The 23,423-nt window shown below is 41.1% G+C and overlaps 1 protein-coding gene across 10 annotated transcripts in view; it reads right to left on the reverse strand.

Moving 5' to 3' along the window:
• The window catches only part of LOC140690317 (trafficking protein particle complex subunit 9-like), a 103,785-nt gene that overhangs the window by 12,992 nt on the left and 67,370 nt on the right, over positions 1–23,423 (reverse strand). For 3 of the 10 annotated variants that reach the window (XR_012065550.1, XR_012065553.1, XR_012065547.1), the window contains exons 2-3: positions 13,170–13,313; positions 11,124–11,387 (exon numbers count right to left, since the gene is read on the reverse strand). Coding sequence is in view for 1 of the 10 variants with exons in the window: in XM_072952020.1 (XP_072808121.1) it covers positions 11,254–11,387 (134 nt within the window). In the remaining 9 variants the exon portion in view is untranslated. Of the gene's footprint in view, positions 1–4,896; positions 5,128–11,123; positions 11,388–11,917; positions 11,979–13,169; positions 13,314–13,865; positions 14,053–20,300; positions 20,346–23,423 lie in introns of those variants that run through there. The other 7 variants (XR_012065551.1, XR_012065548.1, XR_012065552.1 and 4 more) reach the window with 7 other exon arrangements.

The raw sequence follows: 23,423 nt of genomic DNA on the forward strand, positions 1-23,423 counted from the left end.
TTGGGCAAATTACAGTCTTTTTTACCCTGAGATTCCTCATCTGTCCATAAAAATAACTGCCCATGGCACACAGAGTTACAAGTATTAAAGGAAATCACCAAATTCACAAAGTAGCCAAGGGGCTACCAGTGCATCCTAAACAGACACATGCTGCCTTTAAGGCTCTGACACACACCAAGCGTGGTGGTCGAACAAAGTGTACACTGCTAAGTGTCAGTGTGTTAAGTGCTTCATGTGTGCTATAATAATCTTCAGAACTTACAACAAGCCCAGGAAGTAACGAATATTATCATGCCCATTTCACAGACTCACCATCAGTTTAAGAGAGGTTACATTCAAGTCCAAGGCGCTATGGTGAGTAAATGGCGATTTCAACCTGAATATGGGCCCAGGCCTGGGCTCCATCTCTGTCCCATCCACCTGACCACTGCCTATGAATTCCACCTGTCCAATACCCAAGTTGAAGCCAGCCAGCTCTTAAATGCAATGTGTGTCACTGTTTGTCAATGTTGGTTCATTACCATAAACAGTTGTCAGAAAGCACTTCAGAAAGGAAAGTTGGACTCACATACCTGCCCACAAAGAAGAAGAATTCTGCCTTGCCTTCTCCTGTAACGTGCAGACACCCTTCCCATTCACCACCGAATCCTTTTGTATGCTTCCTCCGTGTTCATGTTTACACATGGCTTATTAAAGTAGAAGTTACCTGCAGTAATTCCATCTCGGTTCCATTCCAAGCTTCCAGATTATCCATAATCAGGGTAATACCATAATTTTCTGTGAATGAAAACACTACAAATTGAATGAAAATATTGCAACCATGTCACTAAACAAAGAATGCTGAAAACAAGTCATCAGCGGCTGCCGCCACCCCCCAGTGAAGACAGGCCTGCAGCCATTCACAATGGTGCCCTCTGAGCAGACTCAGAATAAGAAAGGACAGATTACTGGCCCTAGATAGCTAGGTGCTTGTCTAATGTATATATTCAGTCAGCCCAAATGTTGGCTTCCTCCCATATATTGAAAAGCATTAAATTCATGAACTTGAGATACCTGGCTTTCTTTAGATAACAAGCAATGTTTTATTGTTCTGACTACCTGGTCTTTGTTGTAAAGCTCCTATATAATCCTAGCTTCTCCCCTACTCTTGCGAGCAGTCCCTCAGAGTGTTCTGAGAGGCGGTCATCCTGGCTCGAGTCCATCTGACAAATAAAACATAACTCTTAATATTCAGGCTGCACGTTTATTTCAATCAAGTCCCAGAATAGACACAACTCATCAATTGTGTAATGGGACACACTGGATCAGGAACCAAAAGAGTGTAGTAGTCCCTAAGAACTACGGCTCCCTCTTTCTTCCTGTCATTATACAATCCCACCAGAACTCATTACTTTGCTGTCTGCTCCTCTGGCAACCAAACTCAGAGAAGAGTCAACTCAGCAGAGCGTCCTGCTGGGGAGAACCCCCGCAGCAGCACTGCAGGCTGCCTGCCCTCCCGCACGCTCTGACGACTGCTAGTGTCCTCCGTGGAAACCAGGCCAACAGAGCTGTTCCCTACAGCTACAAAGTCCCAAATATTAAATAAAACCTTTCATTTTATACTATATGTTACATATATACCCATCTCTGAAAACAGCTTTGCCAGAAGCCCAAATCTTCAACATTAATCTGCAAAGGCAAATCAGGTCCCCAAGGGAAAACAAGTCTTAAGACGATGCTAAGACCTCCAAAGTCCTCTCCACGACCATAAACCAAACTGCCTGTAGGTCTGCAGCTGCAGGAGGCTACATGTCTGCTTTTAAAGCAACCCCTTCCTGCCCTCGGGTGCTACAATGCCCTTCTACGCCCTCCCATCTCAGGGTAAGAGCACCCACTGCAGAACCTTGCAGGGCAGCACTGACAGGACTGGACAATGAGGATCAGAGCTAAACTAAGCCTTCTGATGACACGAGTTGTCACTCTGTCACTTTACAGATGAAGATATATATAGAGAGAGGTGGGGTGTTATTGTTCAAAGTCACACAGATAAAAAGTGACAAAGTCTATAACTCTGCTCCTCCCTCTGGTGTGACGCCCCAACTGGGACAACCACAGGGTTCTTTCGTGCCTGCCTGACCAGTTCTTTCCTATCACTCATGACCCACCACAGGGTCTGAAATTAGCCTGCATTTGCAGCATCTTTTCCCTCCAGTTTCTCAGGAACAAGGCTGTTCGGGCCACTTTATGACTTCCAGGTCCCTGAAATCTCCGTGCTCAGGCTGCTCTTGCCTGTGCATCCGGCCCGCTGCTCAGAGGCTCTTCCTCCCCTGCAGGAGGACGTTTCTACTCTTCACAGGGACACCCCCTTAGGGGATCCCTCCTCTCGCCCTCAGCATGGCAGGTGTCCCAGGCCACATCACGAGATGCCCCAATAGGACTGCATCTGCCCAGGTCTGCTAGTCAGACCAGCAGCCTCAGAGCCAGGGATTATGCCCAGGTCACACTGCAAACCTACTGCCCGCCTCACAGACCCCAGCCAGCAGGTCACCTGGAAGTCACAGCAAGTGCCCCACCCAATCCAGAAGCCTCTTCATTTCCCAGCACCACTGATGACTGGTTTCCAAACTTTGGTCAGTTTCACACAAAACAACACCTTCTACTGTGTAGCGGGTGGTTTTTGCTTCTGCACCCCATTCTTACTGAAAACGTTAAGGGAAACCAAAAAGCCTCTTCTCAACCCTTTTCTGATGATACCCTCCCACCCACAATATACATATGCTCAAGAGATTTGGATCCACGTGATTTTGTTTCCCTTACGATAAGTGGCTCAAAACACTGCGGGATTATTTTTCCTTTGAGGGTATTAGGACTCAGTTTCTCGGCTTTAATCTGTTTTTGTCTTTGTCTTCTTTGTTCCTAGCAGTTGCCACCTCTTACTCCCTTCAGCAGCCTCCCTCCCAACTTCTAGTCTAGGAAATCAGCTGTGATGAGGGGCACGGGGGCATTCACAGAAGATGCAACAAAGGCAAAGAGAGGCTATATAATTTGCCAAAGATATCACCTTCAACCCCCAACAGAGTGTGTCATGTCCCTGTGTTTAACTCTTATTCTAAGCAAGTTAACTTTTTGTAGATTATGTTTATAAACAGATGAGAAATCAAAATACATACAAGGACACACATCAACTCTAAGATATTCATTAACTCCACTATTTTGTTTCTATTTATTTTATTTGTATTAAAAAATTAAGAACCCCTGCAACCAATATAGCAAAATGTTACTGGGTTTTAAATACAGAATATAGAGGGGTTAAGTGTGTCATTACTCATCCTTATATGTATGTTCACAAGATAAAATTATTTGAAAGTCTCTCTCCCCTCTCCCTACTCACTACTGGCTCTCACCTGAGATCCCAGACCACACATCTAACAACCTTTCACTTTACCCACAGCTGAACTCATCAGTTTTCCCCCAGAACTCCCTCTGCAGCTTTCCCTCCTCAGAACACAGCAGGACCATCATTTAACTCATTAATCCACCCAGAAACCTGGGCCTTACTCCATCCTACCTTCACAGACAGCTTTAAATCTTTCTTTTTACCATCTAAACATGCCTTCAATCTGTTCGCTTTTACCCACTATCCTACCGCTCAAGTGGAAGCCACCAACACTGCCCACCTGGACTCACGAGTCTCCCAAGTGGCCCCACAGCCACTCTCCCCTACTTGAGACAAATGGGATTGTGTCACTCCCACGCTTTTTGGGCTCTTTTCAGACCCACTGTTCATAGGAGAAACTCCAATTTCTTCACCTTGTGAAGGTGTTTGCCATGAAACTGTCAGCTCATGGAGGGCAGGGCACGCCCTCTCCCCTCAACCCCACTCTCTGGCAGAGCATCAGCTTGGGAGGACCCGCTGAGCTACATCAGCCTGTATCCTAAACCTGGTCTTGGGTTCTTAGCAAACTGCTTCACTTATCCATACATATCCAAGGTAGATAAGAAAGATTTTAGATGTTGAGCTAGACTATTCATTAGGGGATTTTGCACTGGCAACCTGCAAGTATATGTTCTAATGTTTGTGTCTTGTTAAAACCACACCCAGATTAAAGGAGTATTTGTGGAATGTCTTCGGAGTAAAAGGGTTCTGTACTTTTACAGATTTTATGTTTTATAACATGAATAACCCGGACAGGGTCACAAATGGAACCGCCTCACAAGTGACAGAAGACAGGTGAGATGCATATAGCAACAGGTCACAAAGATGGTAAGAGCAAAGTTGTTTCTCCAAACCCCAAAAAAATTCCTCCAAGAACAGAAAACTCAGAATTTTGAAAGTAAAATACTATCATATAAGGAAAGAAAATAAATAATCCTCTTCATCAGGGTTTCAAGATCTGACTGCAGAGTTATTAGCAGGCTATACTGAATCCTAGCACAGAAAAATCAGATGGACTACTGGTGAGTAAGTTCCAGGAAAACGGCAGTAATTCCTCCACTTGAAAGAGGACACACACTCACTTGTTCAAGGTGATTGTAAACAATATTCTGCAGAAATTCAGAATATTCAGGCACCGCTTCTAGATGGTGATGACACGGAAGGATGGCTTGGATGCATGCTTCTAAATGAGTCACCGGCATTCTTACACTGCAGGGGGAAACGGAGGCCCTCAGCCAAGAGCAGAGATGTTCCTGTCATGTATCCCAGGTCGTGCCTCGGGGACTCAGTGTCCTGTAGCAGTCCGGCCCCAGGCGAGGACCAGCAGCGTGGCCCACCCAAGCAGGAAGGGCACTGTGCTTGAGAAAGCCCACACCAGATGGGAGCAAGAGTGGCTGGTGGGGTTTTGTGAACCTATGAATGCTCATACAAAAACACCTGCATACATTCAAGTGATACAATTAACAGTAGCATTCTTTTTAACAAAATTTCAAATGTCAGTGGTAATTTTACCATTCCTTTTCTCTTGTCCCCTGCACTCTGAGACAGGCTTAGGTTCTCTCACACTTGCAGCTCTGATGCAATAGTTGTGAAGTTATTTTACTTTACTGCAAGTGTCTTCGCTCCACGTGTCACTGTGACTGTCGTCTCTTAACACAGTCAGATATCTTCCTGGATCTCTCCATGAGTTCCTTGCTCCTGCTTCTCAGATCCTGAGATAAAGAACAGGTGAAGGCACATGACTGGAAAAGTCAATGTGGACTTGAGCAAAGTCCTCAGTGACCCCCTAGGTGAGTGTTGACCACCCCTTAGCTTCGATTCTCAAAGTTCTGCCCAGGGTGACATCCAGACAGGAGGGAGTCCTGGGCCCAATTAAAAGCTGTGTGGCTTGGGTGCGGGGAAAGGTGCAGGAGCTAGTTCCGTAGCCGGGACCCCCCACACCTCTGCTCCTCTCTCTCCCGAGGCCCCGCTGCCAAGCCCCCACGCTCCCTGATATTCTGTCCTTCTCTTCTACTCTACTTCAAGCCCTTTTCCTCTTCCTTTATTCCCTGATTATCTGCAACTGGAGAGATTTTTGCATCACAAAATCTGAAAAAATTTCCTGCAGCTGAAAAAGAGGTCTCCAGAGGTCAATGCCCATATGGTGGTTCCTGAAGAGAGCCCCTGGTTAGGGGGACCCTCACCAACACTCACGGGACATCAGGTATGTTACAGGGTCGACCACCCCCAACAAGAGTTTGCTGTGACCCCAAGGCACGCACAGCATCCCTGCTCACTAAAGTGTAGTTGTAATCCGTTATTAAGAAGCAAAAATAAAAAAAAATTTCTCATGTTTCTTACTAAAATTATTTATGAGTTAGAAAAAGAAATTGTAAAAGAAAAGAACAAATTTGACTCCATGTTAGATGTGTTCGTTTGGCTTTAAACCTGTACCTTGTTTTCTAGGCTCCGACTTGCTATCTCTGCACCTTTTGTAAAAAAAAGTTGCCTTTAGCCTGAAATATCCAGGACAGCCTATTCTCCGGGCTCTGATCTTTAAGGATATTAGCTCTTCTACACTTATGTACAGATGGCAAGTTGCAAAATAGATAATAACCTTTCTTTTATTTGGAGGTTTTACGGGGGCACCTTAATTTGACCCACCATGGACAGCTGCAGGAACAAAGGATTCCAAGGACAAAGAATTCGTACAGCGAGAAGTTTGCAACAACCAACCACATCCCCGCCGCTTTTTAGTATAAAAGGAGACTGAATTCTGCTTTGGGGAAGAGAGTTCTACTGGATATCAATATGCCATTTTCTGGGTCTGCCAGATTTTCAAATGAAGTCACTATTCCTTACTCCAACATCTCATCTCCCCATTTATTGGCCTGTCATGCAGCAAGCAGAACGAGTTTGGACTTGGTAACAAAATGACTGCATTAGAGGTAGTATGTCTCCACTGTTTCCTCATTTCCAGTATGTCACAACCTATCAATTTTATATGCTGTTTAACAACATGACAAAGACCTATTATACGGAATTGATTCCACAGAAATAAAATTATTTCTACTCCCTCAAGACTTTTTTCTTTTCTATTTTATTTTGTTTTGCTTATTGAAAAGAAAATAAAAGTCAAATCATTTTATTCCATGTATTTATATAGCTACATAATGTAAATACTACAAAAATATTTAAATTGCAATAAAAATTGTTAATATATTTGTATAAAGATATATAAACAATCAATGCAGATTAGGAAAGGAGTAGATATTTACTAAAAATCTACTGCACATCCAGTCTTTTACAAGCATATCCTGGAATATAAGCTCTATTATCCAGGGGTCCCCCACCCCCATTCTCACTGCCGATTCCCTTAGTAATCAACTACCAAGGCACCAGCATAGAACCATGCGATCGCTATTTTAGGTATAAATGAATGAATTAGCTCATTCAATTCTAAAACAGAAACCTTAAAATAAATACTGAACTTATTTACAGATAAACAAATTTGGACACAAAAAAGTACAGTTTCTCCCCCAAGACACAAAGATAATAATTGGTAAAGGCAAGATTTGAACTAATCTGCCTGATTATAAAGCTAAGGTGGAAATCCCCTTCGACTGTGTAGGTCCAGCAGCACAGCCCATCACCCTATCTTTGTTCAGATCTGGCTTTAGACAGCCTGAGACAGCACCCCATTCCTATGGAACTCGAGGGGAAATGATAACAATAAGGATTTTATATTCAGTAGTTTCTTAGGTCTCAATTATATAAAGTGTCAGCAGGTCAGCAGAAAACTCTGGGAAATATGAGTGGGTCCAGAGCTTTTCGCTGATAAGAAACTCAATCTATCAGGACAGAGTGACCTTCCCATGAGTGGCCTCATGAACATAAACTAAAGGCAGCTGAAATGAAAACTAGCAAGAACATGGAAGTGAAGCAGGAAGGATCCCTACTATCCCCTGCCCAGTTGCCTCTTCACCCGCGTGGACAAGATGGCAGAAGACCCAGGTTCTTGTCTAAGTTACAACATCATGGATTCTCACCCATAAAATGTTGCGACTCTATGCTGTCTTAAGTCCTTTACAACTAAAATATGATGACACCAATATCTCAGCGGAATGTCTATGTCTCCACTTTCTCTCTTCTATTAGGAGACTATATCTATGGCCACAAACAGAAATTCAATTAAAAACACCATGCACGAAGCCTGGTGAAAGTCTGTGTAAGAGACATTGTTCTCACTCTCTGTGAATGAAAACTCAGAAAAAGTGGACCTTCTCCCTCTGTAAGTGGGAGGTAGACTGATTTTGTGTGTGTGTGTGTTTGCACGCACATGTGTGTGTGTAAATCATATAAAATATATTCTGGGATTTGCAGAGTTTTTTTTTATGATACTATCATTTCATGAGGATGAGCCAACCTTTAAAGTAATTTGAATCTATTTTTCTGAGAGGCTCTTTTGGTGGAGGATGGGAAAGGGGAAAGGAAAGGAGGAAAGAAGTAAATGAAGCAAAGCTGTAAGAATACTGCTAGGGAAAGGCAAGACATTAATTTTGTACCTACTTGCATCACACACAAATTAGGGACTGGCTTTCCCCCATGCCTTGTCAAGCACTGAGCTGCAGAAGAACAGGCGACAGCCCATTTCTCACTGAGCTTGTGACTGTATGTGACATCTTATAGACACAAATTATTTAACCTGATCAAACACTCTAGCAGCAGGATGTAATTCTCCTAATTTGAGAGACAAGAAAACAGGAAGTGAAAGACGGTATATAGCTTGACAAAAGTCAGAGGACAAGTAAACTAAAGAGGATGAATTCAAACTCAGATCTGAATGCAGAGACTGATATTCCCACTCCCAGGGCTGGAAAATCCTTAACACAAGGTTCCCCAGCTCCTCTGCATTGTTCCTGGCACCAAGCATTTCCCATGGCGATGGTCTCCAATTCTCAGACACAGTGCTCTGTGCAGCCAATAACCTCCATTCGACCTTGATCATCTACCTGCCACGCCTACCAGGCTTCACCATACAGGCAGGAAAGCTGGATTTCAAGTGCATACAAAGCCACCCTGGTTTAAGCTGGACTGTTTATCAGCTTTTCCAGCATAAAGGCAGCCATGAAAGTGCTCACAGTTTGTACATGAGCCACACTACCTCTCTCCATCTGTCTCCCCACCTATACTACTTAGCTATGACCATTTTGAGAATCTTGGAAACAAATTTTTAAAAACAGAAAAGAAAGGATTCTGTAACAAGTACTTAATACTTACAATTTTAAATGAGAAGTTACAAAGTGAGTATTTACAAACCGAATCTGCCTTCCTAGGTGTCAGTTTTAACAGTTAAAAAATATAATAGCAAAAATTTCTCACTTAAAAAATTAACAAAAACATCAACAATAATCTGGAATAAACTCAAAAACAATGCCCATGTTGTACATGGAGAAAGTACAGGACTGTACTGAGGGGTAAAATAAAAGTGTGAAAGTAGAGACATCAACCTTTTGTATGGAGGAAAGCAGTTTTAAAGATGTACGTTCTCCTAAAGATAATTCAAAATTACTAAAAAATCCCATGACAACACTTATCTGTTTTTTTTAACTTGAAAAAATTATATTAGAATTCTTCAGGAATAATAAAGTCATAATACAAGCCAAGAAATTTAGGGATCGAAAAAAGAATCAAAAAATTCGCACTGTAATATATTAAATAAATTTTTACAATATGTAAGATATAGTGCTAGAGTAAGAAAGTAAGATTGACAGAAATAAATCATGAGCTCAAAAATAGACTCTAGTATACATAAGTATTTTTTACAGGTGGGATTTCAAATTAAAAAGCAAAGTATGAATTTAATAATTGTCTTGTTACAATCAGAGAATACCTGGAAAAAACAAATTCTATTCCCGTCAAAATGACCACAAGAAAAATTACAGAAAATGATGTAAATATTAGAAAGTACTAATAAGAGCAAATACAACTCTTTGCTCATATCAATTCAGCTTCTCCTCACTGTAACAAGTACCATTATCATCTCCATCTTAGAGATTAAAAAAACCTACAGAAGAAATTTATACCATTATAAGAAAGCATTTCTAAGAATAAAACCCAAAAAGAAGACATTTACTATCTTAAGATTATTTTGGGCCACAACAATAATGAACCTACTGAACAAAATGAAAGGCAAGAAATGACAAGTAAAAGCTCTCTGATACATGTTGATGAAGACAAGGGGTTAATGTTCATAATACACATTGAGCTGTCACAAAGCAGCAAGAAGCTCCCCCACTTAAATGTTTGCAAAGGACAAAAGGGATCATTCACTTTTTAAAAGTCAGATGGCTAATGAGTGAAAAATGCTCAAAACCTCACTGGTCATCAAGTGCAAACTAAAATAATGAAAATCATTTTGCTCGTCATATTGGCAAATATGTTTAAAAGATATTCTAGGTAGTGTCCATCTTTGAGACAACAAACTGTGAGCGATCTTTTGGAGGATGACATGTCAATGGATATGTAAACTCTGAAAAACGTGTGTGCACACAGGCTGAACTCCACTTTTAGGAATCGTTACATTTAGAAAAAATCAGTTCAAAAAGATGTACTCATCAGAACATTTGCACAGCACTGTTTACAATGGTGGGAAGAAATGCTGAAGTGAAATCATATCCAGCGATAGAGAATTGGTTACATAAGTTATTCTACATCTTTTCATTCCCCACAGGAGAAGGAATTTCAAGATTCACTTGAAAGCATCCTGTGATGTATGAAGTTGTCACATCCAAGGACTAAATTTCCAGAAACCTTAGCTAAAGGAATACTCATACAAGATCACAGGAATGTTTGTACAAGAAGGATGCCAGTCAAACACCCTTTCTGACAGTGGAAAATGGAGAAAACTTAAGTGTTCACCATCAAGACAATGATGCGGTAAATCACGGAGAGCTGTGGGCACTAAAGTTGCAGCGTTTCAGCGTGGTCCAAGGCCTTGTCCACAGTACTCTCCCACGAAAGGTGTCGTTACACAAGAGACCAAACCTGCACATCAGGAGACCCCTTTACTCTATCTGAAAGGACCGGGTGAGTCTGGAGTGGGAGGAGGTCTATGATATATACGTTAGTGAATAAACTGAGCTACAGAAAACATATAGTATGGCCTTATTTTTCAATAAAGCATATATACACACACATATACATAGATTTCTCATATACGTGTATGTATGTGTGTATATATATATGACAAAGGCATAAAGGTCATGAAATATATACTCCACATTGTCAGCAGCTTTTACTCTCAGGAAAAAAGGGGAAGGGAAGTAGGGGACTTTCGGTACCACCACAGTTCTCTTTTCAGAATTTCAATTAAGTATACTTGGAATTTAAAAGTTTACTTAAGTACAAAGTAAAATGGACGATGCCTCCACAAAACAGAATGCTATACTGGTCATTAAAAATCATGTCAGGGGAGATAGAATATTGTAGAAAAATGTGTAATAAGCCGAATGGAAAATGGAGGTCTCCACACAGTAAACAGGCACACAGTGCTCGCTGGTTTTTATGACAGAGCTGATACACACTGATGAAAAGAACAGAAAATAGATGTTAAAGTGTTAATTATTATCTTTGAGTACTGGGACCAGGATAGACCCTTTTGACTCTTTTTTCAGACTTTTATATTAAATACACATTATTTTTCATCTGAAAAATGCATTTTTAGATGTCTAGTACCACACATTGGAAAAAATACATGAGTAGTTACAGAAACAAATAACTAGGAGACACCGCAGCACCGTCACACAGTGTAGAAAGGGCGATCCTGAATAACACCACGCAGTTACATAAGGACCCACAAAGTGAGAGCACCCGCTGTAACAGGACGTGGCTCCCTTCCATTTGTCAGTTGTGTCTTCAGGGCTGAGGCATTTCTGAGCACGGCCAGTGTCAGTGCTGGTGTCTGGATGGATGCCACTGGAGGTGAGGGCACCTGCAAGCCGAGAGGAAGAACAGAAGTAATCCTCTGCTTTTTCTGTCTTGTTTCTTTGTTACTTTTAAAGAGAGTCGTAAATAAGATAAACTGAATCTTCCTTACTGAAATTTCAGTAATGAAGCCATTTTTAAAGTGTTCACAACTTATATTCTGCCTATAACTGTCTTTTCAAAAAAGCCTCATATTTATTAAATGTTAATTAACTCAGTTAATTAACTACATGTTGAAACCTTTTAAAAAACATGAAATGCACTACGTGAAAGCACCACACATGCAGTGACTAGCTCAGCTGTCTTTACGGCAGTGCAGTCAGCCCCCACCATCCCGAGACGCTGAACTCCTGATGCTGGGAAGAGAGCACGCTGCTTCCTCAGATGGAGAGAAACGGTAAAAGCATTTTCTGAAATCTACAGCACTGACAAAACATAACTGCTTAATCCCAGGCTCCTTTGAGGCTGTCATTTTCCGTTTCTGGCCAACACCCGTCAATGAGCAGAACCACCCCATTCCCGAGTCATGGGACTCACGTGGGCAGCAGTTTTGGAGAAATTTCCAGTTATAGAATGTTAACCAACTATACATAAAACTCTGAAAAAGAAAAGATGCAATACTCAGATTTTGGAAGACACTCAATATATTCTCCTAAGTCTTAGTATTTGGAAAGGCTGGGCTTCTCCTAAGCCACTTATTTATTTCACAGCCAGTGAGCATCTCCCACAAACCCTGCTTCCCTGTGTGTGCTGGGAGCCTCAGGCACATTGATGCTGTCTATCTTATAAGTCAAAAGGCAGAGGTGTGTGTCTCACGCCTGCAACTCTCACACAGGCTCAACTCCGAGCCTCAATTTGTGAACTTGGCCCCATTTTCTCACCTGTTTATTTGGTATCTGTTCTTCTGTAAGCTGCCTGAAGTGCTTCTTGGAACAAGTCAGAAGAATGAGTGGGTAGAGAAATGGACAGATGGACAGGTGAGAGATGGGCAGACAAAAAGGGAGACTCCAAGAGAAGGGGAGCAAACAAAATTTCCTATGCAAAACCCTCTTCTAGTGAAGGAAGAAAACCATCACGAAGAAGTGTGAAGAGGCAGGTGGCTTAGGACTGTTTCCTGGATTCCATCAAAAGTCACACCACGTGATGAGAGGGTAGAAGTATAAATAATAAAAGAAAAAAAGCATGCATGTTTGAAAAATATATCCATATTATGTACTTTCTAAAGAATAGATTTATATCAGCAAGGCTCAATAACACAATCTTTGGGTATTTACAGAAGTGAGAATCCCATCTCCAATCCGCAAGACATCCCTTCGGAGCACTGAGGGTCTACACGGTGGGATCATAAAGCCGTAACCGCAAAAGCTGTGCTATCCTGCACTTACGAGGAATGAGCAGCTGTGCTTGGCCTGCCCACGCGCGTCGTTTACAACCCACAGCACCTCTACGGGGGAGGGATGACTAGTGAGCCCTGTCTCTGCAGGAAAGAAAAAAGTCCGGGAGAGGCTAAGCCGACCTATAAGTTCTCCATTTCACAGGACTTGTCACTCCAGAGCAGGACTCGAACTCGGCCCACGTTTGTAACCACAGTACTACCGTAATTTATGTGCTTTTTGTGTGTATAATACATTTGTTTCTGGCATGAAAGTGTATTTAATAAATGATCGGTTGTCTTGTATACTTCATTAGCTCACAATCTTTATATTTTTGAATTGTACTCTTCCCCTGGAGAAATGAACGGAAAGAGCAGTGGTCAGAATGAGGTGGGGCTTCATTCTTTATCTGTTACCTCATCTCATCCAAGTCCCCAAGCAGGGAGAAGGAGCAAATGTTCTCTTCATCTTTTAAAGAGAGGGCTCCAGTGATGGTGATTTACTCAACTCCAAAACTAAGTCTGGGGGAAGGGCACATGCAGCAACGAGAGCAGTATCACCTGTAGGAAGGCAAAAAGAGCTCAGGGGATGGCTCAATGGGTCAGCCTGATTTAATTTCAATTGATAATTCAATAACACACTCTAAAAATACTAGCATGCAATGGATTTGCTCTTTCTTGACATCTAGCAAGTTTCCACAGCCGACATGTAACATTATCATGAACTAGTGAAAAGAAGAGTCCACAGACAAGGAAAATCAATGCCACAGGCAGGCTGAAACCCAGGCTGGAGGAAAGGAAGAGAAAGGGCATATTTAAGAAGAGGGGAAAGTCTGGGAAAAAGACATCATCACAAGGACTCTAAAGCGTCATCCAGCAATCATATAATCATTCTTTCAAGAGAGAGTTACTTAGGTCCTATTTTGTGCGAGATTTTACAAAGGGCAAAGAGAGACCACAGCGTCCATGGTGGCAGCAAGTTGCGGGGCTATAATACAATTCTAATCCTGGTACCTTGCACAATTGTCCTCAGTATAAAGGCAAAAATTAAAGTAAAATAATACTATGTAAACCATACACATTGCTGAAATAAATTAAAGAAGACCTAAATACCTGGAAAGACAAACCACACAAATTCCTGGATCACATGACAATATTCTTGGGATGGCAGTGCTCCCCAGAGTGAAGCACACATACAACGTGGTCTTGATCACAATCCCAGCAGGCTCCTCAGCAATAACTGACTAGCTTCTGCTACAATTCATATGGGAATTCGAGGGTCTCAGTAACCAAAACGTACCTGAAAGAGTAGAACAAAGTGAGAGGACTTGAAATTCTCAATTTCAAACATTACAACTGTATCTACAAGTGAGATTAGAGGCCATTTTTAAGGTATTATTGTGTTTATCCTTATTTTCTAAATTCTGTACAACGAATATACCTGTTACAATAAGAAAAATAAAAACTAAAGTATCTTTTAAAACATGCACACCGATTCATTCATTGGGGAAAATTATTTTAACTATAAAGAGGTAAACAAATATCTAGTGAAAAAGGACTACTTAAAAACAAGTGTGCATTTACAATTTTCATAAATTGAAAACTGAAAAGCACAAACACATCAAATTTCTAGGGAGACTGGTGAAACATATTAATAATTATTTTCAAAAATTCTAATTGCACAATGAAAACACAAGAAAGAGAAAATCGTGATTGACAGGAAACTGCGAACACGTGGAGAGCAAAGGCCTTGAAATCACTGTTCCTTTAACTCTGCTACTAGCTCAATAGGAGAGGAAATTCCTCACTGAGGGGACAGTGGAATCCCATGCATAAGATAGGATACACAGTACAAACTGCAGTAGTATGGGGAGTGAATATGTTAGAAGAATTCTGAAGTTACAACATTGCTGAAAAACTATAAAAACACTGACAGACAGATTAAAACACACAGTCATACATATTATATAGAAACATGAACTCTGCTCCCATGTTGCATAGAAATACAAACATATTTGTTCATTTATGGGCACTGATTACTTTATCCCAGGTAGAATATTTCAACTAAAACAAATAATCAATATTACACTCCTATTGTCAAATGTACTTGATAACTTACTCTGCTATGTAACCATATGTGTCTAAGATAGATCTAAAATTAGTGAAAAAGAGCTTTGTATGGTTTCTTGAATTCTTCTCAAAATTCCAAGCTTAATTTTAAAATAGATCTGAGCAGTATTTCTATATTATCTTTTCCCTTGTGAAATGAACAACACAGTCTGTTGTCAAAATTCTGTGCTTACAATGATTCACGAGCACCATATCCTCACAAAACTGCTGGACAGCAAGTCACTATCCAGACACTGTGACCAAATAAATGAAACAGAAGGAAGACAGTGATACTATTCTGGAGGGCTTATAGTCTGTGTCAACACTGGGGTTTTTACTTGATTGGTTTGATTGGGTAGCAAAATAAAATCAATCAAGTACTTTCTTTGAGCATTCTATAAGTCATGACTGTTTTTAGTGTCATTAGCAGGAAAGACTTAAGCATGACTTGGTTAGGTCAACTAGCAACAATCATCACTGGAGAGTGAGTAATAAAGAAGTTAACTGATAGCAATGCTTCTGCCTACATGAGACCTAAAATAAATCTACACTGATATCCGAAAGGAAAATAAGGAGATGAGGTCCCCAATGAGAAAACAAACTAACAAGAAATCAAAAAATGAAAGTCATTTTCATTAACGATTCCAGGCAGTAGTGGAGCATGGTGGTGAAGATCACAAATGCTGGGGACAAACATGAGGGTCTGAAATCCCACAGCACTAGGTAGATGTGACACTGACATTTCAGTGAAATTTTCTGCATCTCAGTCTCCTATCCATAGACTGGGGACAACAACTGCACCCATCTCCTATAACGGTCCTAAGAATTAAGTTATTTTATATATAAAAGCTTAAATAAAATAACTCAGAGTTTAAATAATACCCCAAAAGCACAAGAAACAAAGAAAACAGAGACAAATTGCAGTTCATCAAAATTTAAAACTTTGCTTCAAAGGGCACCATCCAGAAAGTGAAACAACAACACAGAGGAGAAAATTTTTTCAAATCACTTATCTGGTAAGGAATTTGTATCTCAAAATGAAGAAAAAAAAAACCCTACAACTCAACAATAAAAAGGCAACTCAATTAAAAGGTTAATAAAGTATCTGAAAAGGTATTTTTCAAGGAAAATATACAAATGTCCATAAAGCACAATGTAATGATGTTCAATAGCATTAGCTGTAAGGGAAATCAAGTCAAAACCACTAGGAGAAACCACTTCACACTCACTACAATAGGGTATAATAAAAAAAAAAGCGTAACAAGCACTAAAGGGGACACAGGGGAAGCGGAGCACGCAGCCCTTGCTGGTGAGGATGTAACACAGCGTGGCCACTTTGGAAAACAGCCTGGCAGGGCCTCAGAGAGTTGAACATTTCGTTTCTGACTTACCCAGCAATTCTGCTCTCTGGGCACACACGTAAGAGAACTGAAAACAAATATCCACATAAATAATACCACATGAGTGTTCACGGCGACATTACTCATCACAGCCAAAAACAGAAACAACCCAAATGCGTATCACCTGATGAATGGGTAAACAGTGGGGCCCAGCCATAGAGTGGAATGTTATTCAGCAATAGCATAGCATAGAATAGTGACTAAGGCCACAACATGAGCAAATATTGAAAACGTTACTCAGTGTGAAAGAAGTCAGTCACAATAGACGTTTCCACTTATATGAAGTGACTCGATTTACATGAAATGTCCAGCACAGGCAAATCCACAGAGAGAAAAGTGGCTCCTTGGGGCTGGGGAGGATGGGGAAGATGGGAATGTCTGTTTATGCGTACAGGGCTTCCTGTTGGGGGGATGAAAATATTCTAAGATTGAATGGGATGCACAATTCTGGGCATAGAGTAAAAACCGATGTACATTTTAATGGGTGAATTGTATTAAAACTCTTAAGAACAAAAGGACCTTGGGCCAGTATCTTCCATAGTAAATGCAAATTGCTAACTTTTATTAGAGGAAAAAGAAACTGCTCTCAGCATGAAAGCAGGAGATCAGCAAATGTGAGTTAACCGAAATTGGACAAGAGCATTTCACTTGAAACAGTTGCTGAGTGTACACGAAATATTCAGAAATAGGAAAATCACCTTGACATCACGAGGAAGCATTCTGTTTCAAATACAGATCAAGGATTCGGCAAGCCCAGCTGCCAGAAATGACCAGAGAAGAAACTTGGTTTATAAAACTAGCACCAGAGACAACAAGGAATGGTGATGAGGAAAGCAGGCGGCAAATATCTGGAACAGTTCACTATAAATAATTTCTCCACCAAAAATTGAAAAATAAAATGAAAGTGATGAAATGCTCTGTTGACATCTCGAGAATGGGCTTCCTTCGGTGCTCGACTGTTCTGTAACCCCGATTGAGAGACTAAGGAGAATCAGCATGGCTCCTGGGGGTCCCCAAGTGACTGCCCACCAGCACGCTGACCACCATCACATCTGCCAGGTTTGAATTGCAGAGAAGAGACCAAGTTCTGAAAGGCACAGGAAATATTGACAAGGGAAGAAAACGCTGAGGTCAGTCCTGGGACAGAGGCCCTCTGAGCAGAGGCCAGAAGGCTGCAGGTGAACTGCAGTTGACCTGGGGCAGGAAGGGATCACGGGGGAGCATATCTCAATTCTCTTCTGTCTCTGCCTCCGGTAGGAGAGATAAAGCCTGCATCCTTCTCACCTGGAACTGTGGGTTCTGGCTGGAAGACGTCTTACCGACAAGGAATGATTATTCAAGACTCTGTGGAAAAAGTCAAGAAATCGAGAGGGATTAGGGAGCCATCTCCATGAGCCTCTCAAATGCTCCCATATTTATAGGGTATAATCAAAGGAAAACTTCGTTAACAGTTGTGAGATAGTAAGGAGGGAATTCGGGAAAGACAGGATGAGGCAGAGATTGTAGAATACACAATGAGTACAAAGGATTAGTGTATCTTTAGGGAAGTCATGGGGTGAGGGGAACAAGATACATTTTTAGATATGTTCATTAAAAAGCAGACCACCAGACCAGCCAGGTCCTTGTTTTGGGGATAATACATTATCTAACAACACACAAGCCCAGCGTTTATAGCTGAGGGTCTCGGTCCTTGCTTTACAACCAGCAGAGTGCTATCTAAAACCTCAACTACACAAGCAAAGCATTGTCTCTGCTTTTTAAGGCAAGGAGTCTGGAGTGAGGATGCACAGGAACTTGCTTGTAAAGCAGTATCAAAGCATATTTTTTCTTCTTAAAATTCAGAGGCGACTGGGGTGTGTTACAATTTGTTAACCCAATCATCTGCTTCCACATGGAACTATTATGGAGGACACCCTAGGATGAAAATCCTGGATGTGGGTCTTTTCCTGCCATCTTCAGCCACTCTATCAGGGTCTAGGCACATCCGTGAATAACGATCCTACAGTACCACTCACTCTCTTAACTCCTGGTGATTGAAACTTAATTTTAGCTCTACACAACTTAACGTAGAAAAGTTTCAGCAATAAAAGATATAATATTCCATTTATATCTCATCATATTACTGATTTTCTGATTGCTCTAAGCTGCTTCTACTTGGTAAAGCACCTCATTCTGAAGCTGAATTCAGTAATTTCCATTGTGCATTTCTAGCCAGTTTGGGCTCGCTAACTTCTTTTGGTCAAATATCGATATACTTAATTGATTTCTTTGTTTATCAATTTCAACCAGGAGGAGAGGGAGTGTCACTCTTTTCCTCAGCCCACCCTCAACTCTTTTCCCATCAACTCAGGCCTCCTGAAAACAAAACAAAGTATTTTTTCCCCTTCTACTCTTTCCACAAACACAACAGGAAACATCAGCCTGGAGAAAGAATTCAACACAAATGTTAAAACAAAAATCTATAAACCTGAAACAATACCATCTCCGAATCATGATACACAATGACATGAGATTAAGTGTGTCAGGCACAAAGCATGAGGGAGCCTGACTACCTGATTTCTATTCTTCAAAGGAAGGAAGGTTTTCGTATTTTTTATTATCATTCTTGGTCATTGTTTCTGATTATGCCAAAAAATAATTTATGAAATATTTATGCACTGCAATAACTGATTTTTATTGTATCAATTTTAGAAGGCATTCAGAGGGGATAGGAAAACCCACCTCTGTAAAAAATGCAAAATTTCTTCCCCTGTTAAGAACACGTATACAAAATGCAACAGAGAATTCAAATTCTTGTGGAGAGGAGCAAAAGACACAGAATCAAATCAAAGTCATTACAATGAGTCAATTTAAAATTCACTGGACAAACATGCTCAATGCATACAAATAATTTTAAAGGCACACTGCAAACCATTCACTTAATGATCTGCAGGCTAGAGGAAGAATTTCACTCTTTAACAGACAACAGAAATCAATAGGGTGCCCCACCAAACAAGGAGCAGTGAACAATCAGGTTTTTAACAGTTCTGAGAAATCAGCATGTTCTAAAGATCAAAATCCAGAAATTTTAAACATTCATTCAAACCACAATGAAAAAAGCACTTAAAGAAAAACAAAAAGAAAGTAAGCACATAGATCATTGCAACAGAACAATGAGAATTTCTTGTACCGCTAGAAGAAAGAACAGGATATAGCCTTTTACTTGAAAAGAGACTACTTTTAAAAATAACTGCTAAAACACATTTCATCATTCATGTTGCATTTAAAAATCTGAGGTACATGTATCTGATCAGAAAAGCAATTCTGAGTAATAGTATGTTACAATTCAGTGCCAGTTTGCTTTAGAAGAAAAGAGAAAAGTTACTGTTTCTAATTCTGCACAAAGTTTAAAGAACCTCCCTGCCTCTATCTCCTCCCATTTCCTAAGCTCATGCTCCCTAATCCTTCTGAAACAAGTATGAGAAAGTCTTATTCCCAACATGCCAAATGACAACTGAATATCAATTTATTAGTGTAAATATATGCCAACACCTTGAAATGGAGGAGAAAGGTATCAGAAGTCTATATGGAATTTCTTTCTACCTTCCTGAAATCACACACACCAACGTTCACACAGACACCAACGTTCACACAGACACAGACACAGACACAGACACATACCCCCTGGATTACTGGGCACTTCACAAGCTTAGTACTTACAACTTGTAGAAGGTAACTTTGTAGTTACTTTAAAATACAAAACTGTCAGCTTTTGAAAGCCTTCATCATCTGCTAAACCATCTAAATATCAAAGAGACCCAATTAGCCTTCTCTGTAGAATGTAATTTCCCTTGATGGCAAAACAGTCTCTAAGAAGTACTGGATCAAAGATTCGTGTTTATCACTATCTATGATCGTTTTTAAGCACATTAACAGATTCAGAAATGTATGTCTCAAAAACATTTATTCCTATTGAAATAGTATACGTGTTCAATTGTCTATACAGTGACTAGGTCCCATGATGGTGTTTAAGAGCTATTTTGTGTATAGCAATATTTACCTTCAAGTGCAGAAAAGGAGGGTGTGTATTACTCAGTTGTAGAGCACCTGCATAGCATGCAAAATGTCCTGGCTTCAGTCCCCAGTACCTCCAAAAAAAATAAATAAAAATAAGTGCATATTTAAAAATAAGAATAAAGTTATAAAAAATGCAGACTAAAAACCACTGCAATCTAGGTGCTACAATTATACTAAAAAAACAAGTGTTTCTATCAAATATTAACTATATGCCAATCACAGAGACAACCAAAAGTCACACCTGAAGCATCATGTGTGATTCTCAGCAACCCTACTAAGTAGACACGGATGAGAAACCCGGCTCTGCGGATGAGGAGACGGAGCTCGGAGGAGCCGGGGACGCTGACTGTCCTGCTCCCCGTGACACCGCGTCAGCCCAGGGCAAGCGCTGACAGAGCTGCACTGAGGGGACACCCAGCTGCATGGAACCTTGGGGCACTGGGGAGTCCCAGAAAACACTAAAAACTTTTCAGTGAAAAACCAGCTAAAATATATTACACTGTGCTGCATCCTTTAAACAGGGAAAGTGACTGAGACCTTTTTGATGCCTCCGTGTCCTTTCTGCCATTATCAGTTACTTGCCCTCACAGTGCGACCAGTGATGATCTGGACCCCATATGAAGTGCACTCAGATGGAAGAGCATTTAAAGCTGGTTTATGAAGTTTGTAAGACTGTCTATGACTCACAAAGGCGGTCATTCATCACTTCTCACCGGTGTGGACGTACCACCTGAAATCACTCCTTTCTGCTTTTTAAAATCCCTTCATCTACTCCAGACTTTTCAACAGCAAAGAAGTAGCTCAACCACAGACAGTGGACAGCTTTTCACCAAATGGACTCGAACAGCCCATCTGACAACCTGGAAGCCCTTGTCTTCTATTAAACCCACTTCCAGGTACTTCATCATTTTCTGATTGGTGGACTCGGCCTCTGACTGGCCTACTCAGAGAGCTCCCAACCTCACATCCAGGGGTGGGAGAGGACCATGCTGTTGGGGGAAATCAGTGAGGAAGCTGGACATCCTCCAGCCACGTCTGCACGGGTAGAAGTGCCTCAACGTGCTCAGAAATTATACCGTCATCATCCCTGGGCTCCCATGGACTGGTTTCACATTAACCAAGCTCATGAGACACTGATGCAAGAAAACCAGAAACTTAAATTTTTAATGTAACAGAAGACGTGAATCTATGAACCAGACTGAAATATCAGAGTTCAACCATGAGTACATTTTCTCCTCCACGGCCCAATCACGGGCAGGCAGTCACATGGCAAGCATGGACAGAAACGGAGCAGGAAGGGTTTCTAGATTAATTCAATGGACTATATTTCTATTATACGAACAGATCTACTGCCCAGAAGTCAATTAACGCCAATCACGGTGCACTCTCCGTGGACAGCGGCAAGACATGACTATGAGCTCCTGTGTAACACTCCTTTCCCTGTCCTTTCTAGGCTAACTGATGCACAGAGGTATAAAGATTCAGGGATGTCGATAATGCTAAACACCCAAAGCCCATCTCTGGGAGCCTCAAAACCAGACAGCCAGGGTTTAAATACCAGCTCTGCCAATTACTAGTTCTGTGATTTTGCCAACTTAATTACCCTCTGTGTGCCTCAATTTCCACACTGTAAAACTGGGATAACAATCAAACCTTCCTTACTCGCTTGTTGAGAAGATTGAAGGATTCATTTCTGTAAAATGCTCAGAAAAGAATGTAGCACATTTTGGGTGTTCAACAAATGTCAACTTAATATCAAATTGTTTTACAAGTCTCCCCTCTAATCATCTTATCTGTTTCCTGGCTAGCCTAAGTCCCAAATAAAATCCTTATTTCTCCTTTTACACACTCTTGGGGAGCACCCTTATGTTCCATCCAACCACCTGTTTAAACTGAGGGAGTGGATGTCTCCTAACCACTCCTCTGGGCCATGGAGGGTGCTTCTCCCTTCACACCCCTGGCCCCTGGCCCACAGCTAGCACTCATTACACTAACAGAGTGAGGTGTGAGTCCGGGGAGACAAGCAGGGCATGTGAAACCCTTCCTTTCACTCCAGTGTTGGTCACCATTGGGAAGCACGCGGGATGCTCAGCTCCATGTCAGGAAAGCCCTGTGCATGAAAGGGCAGGTCTTCTCAAGGGAAGGCTCGCTGTGGCCCAGAGCTACATGGGACAGGGTGAGTCTGTATTTCTGGGACACAGTATCATGACACGCATTTTCCCACAGCCTTGAAGTTCATGGAGAACGTGGCTTCATCAGTAACAAAGAAGACATTTATTGCCTGTATACTCTTTTGTGTCATCTCTCAGTAGGCTGCTGGAGACAACATATGTATAAGTATTGGATCTCCTTAAACCCCAAAATATATGAAGTAACAAATAATTCTGTGGCTTAACGTTGGTTTAGGGTGACTGTGTAACAGTTCTGACTCTGCTGATGCTAAATTATGGGTATAGGAACTATGGAACCTCCTCAAATATCTTTCATCATAAAACCATCTCTTCTTATTTTCCTGTTTCTTAGTAATTGCCAAAGACTCTCAAATGATGGCTTCACACAAAACAGCAGCTAAAGTTTAAGAGCCCTCTTGACATACACACTGTGGTAAACACTGCACATAATTTCTAATTCTCACAATTCTACAAATCAGATACGAATGTCCCCATCTCACAGACGAGGGAAAAACTCAAAACGAACTGACTCAGGCTCAAGTGGCTCAGTGGCAGCGCGTGCAGGCAAACCATATCAAAAACTACACCCCTTCGTATATGTACCAAATCTCCTACCACCAATTAACACACAGCGGCGGGGTCAAAACTCAGGGAACTCAATACACTTTTCACCTTTAAGGTCCTCCAGATGCCGCTTCTAGCTGTTTTATAAAATCCCGGCTCACTGGTTTCTAACACTAGAAGAAAAGCCCGATTTTGCTATTGTTTGCACAGCAAGTCTGAAATGTTCACAGTGAGATGACAGAATAAATCTAAGATATAAGCAGAATAACTTTTCCAGTTAGACAGACATAATGGACATTGGGCTATTCTGAAGCATTAAGTAAAGTAATCAAAATAAAATAACGTTGTTTAAGCCTCCTTTTACAAACAGG

This window comes from Vicugna pacos, chromosome 30, assembly GCF_048564905.1.
Source record: "Vicugna pacos chromosome 30, VicPac4, whole genome shotgun sequence".
Lineage (NCBI taxonomy): Eukaryota > Metazoa > Chordata > Mammalia > Artiodactyla > Camelidae > Vicugna > Vicugna pacos.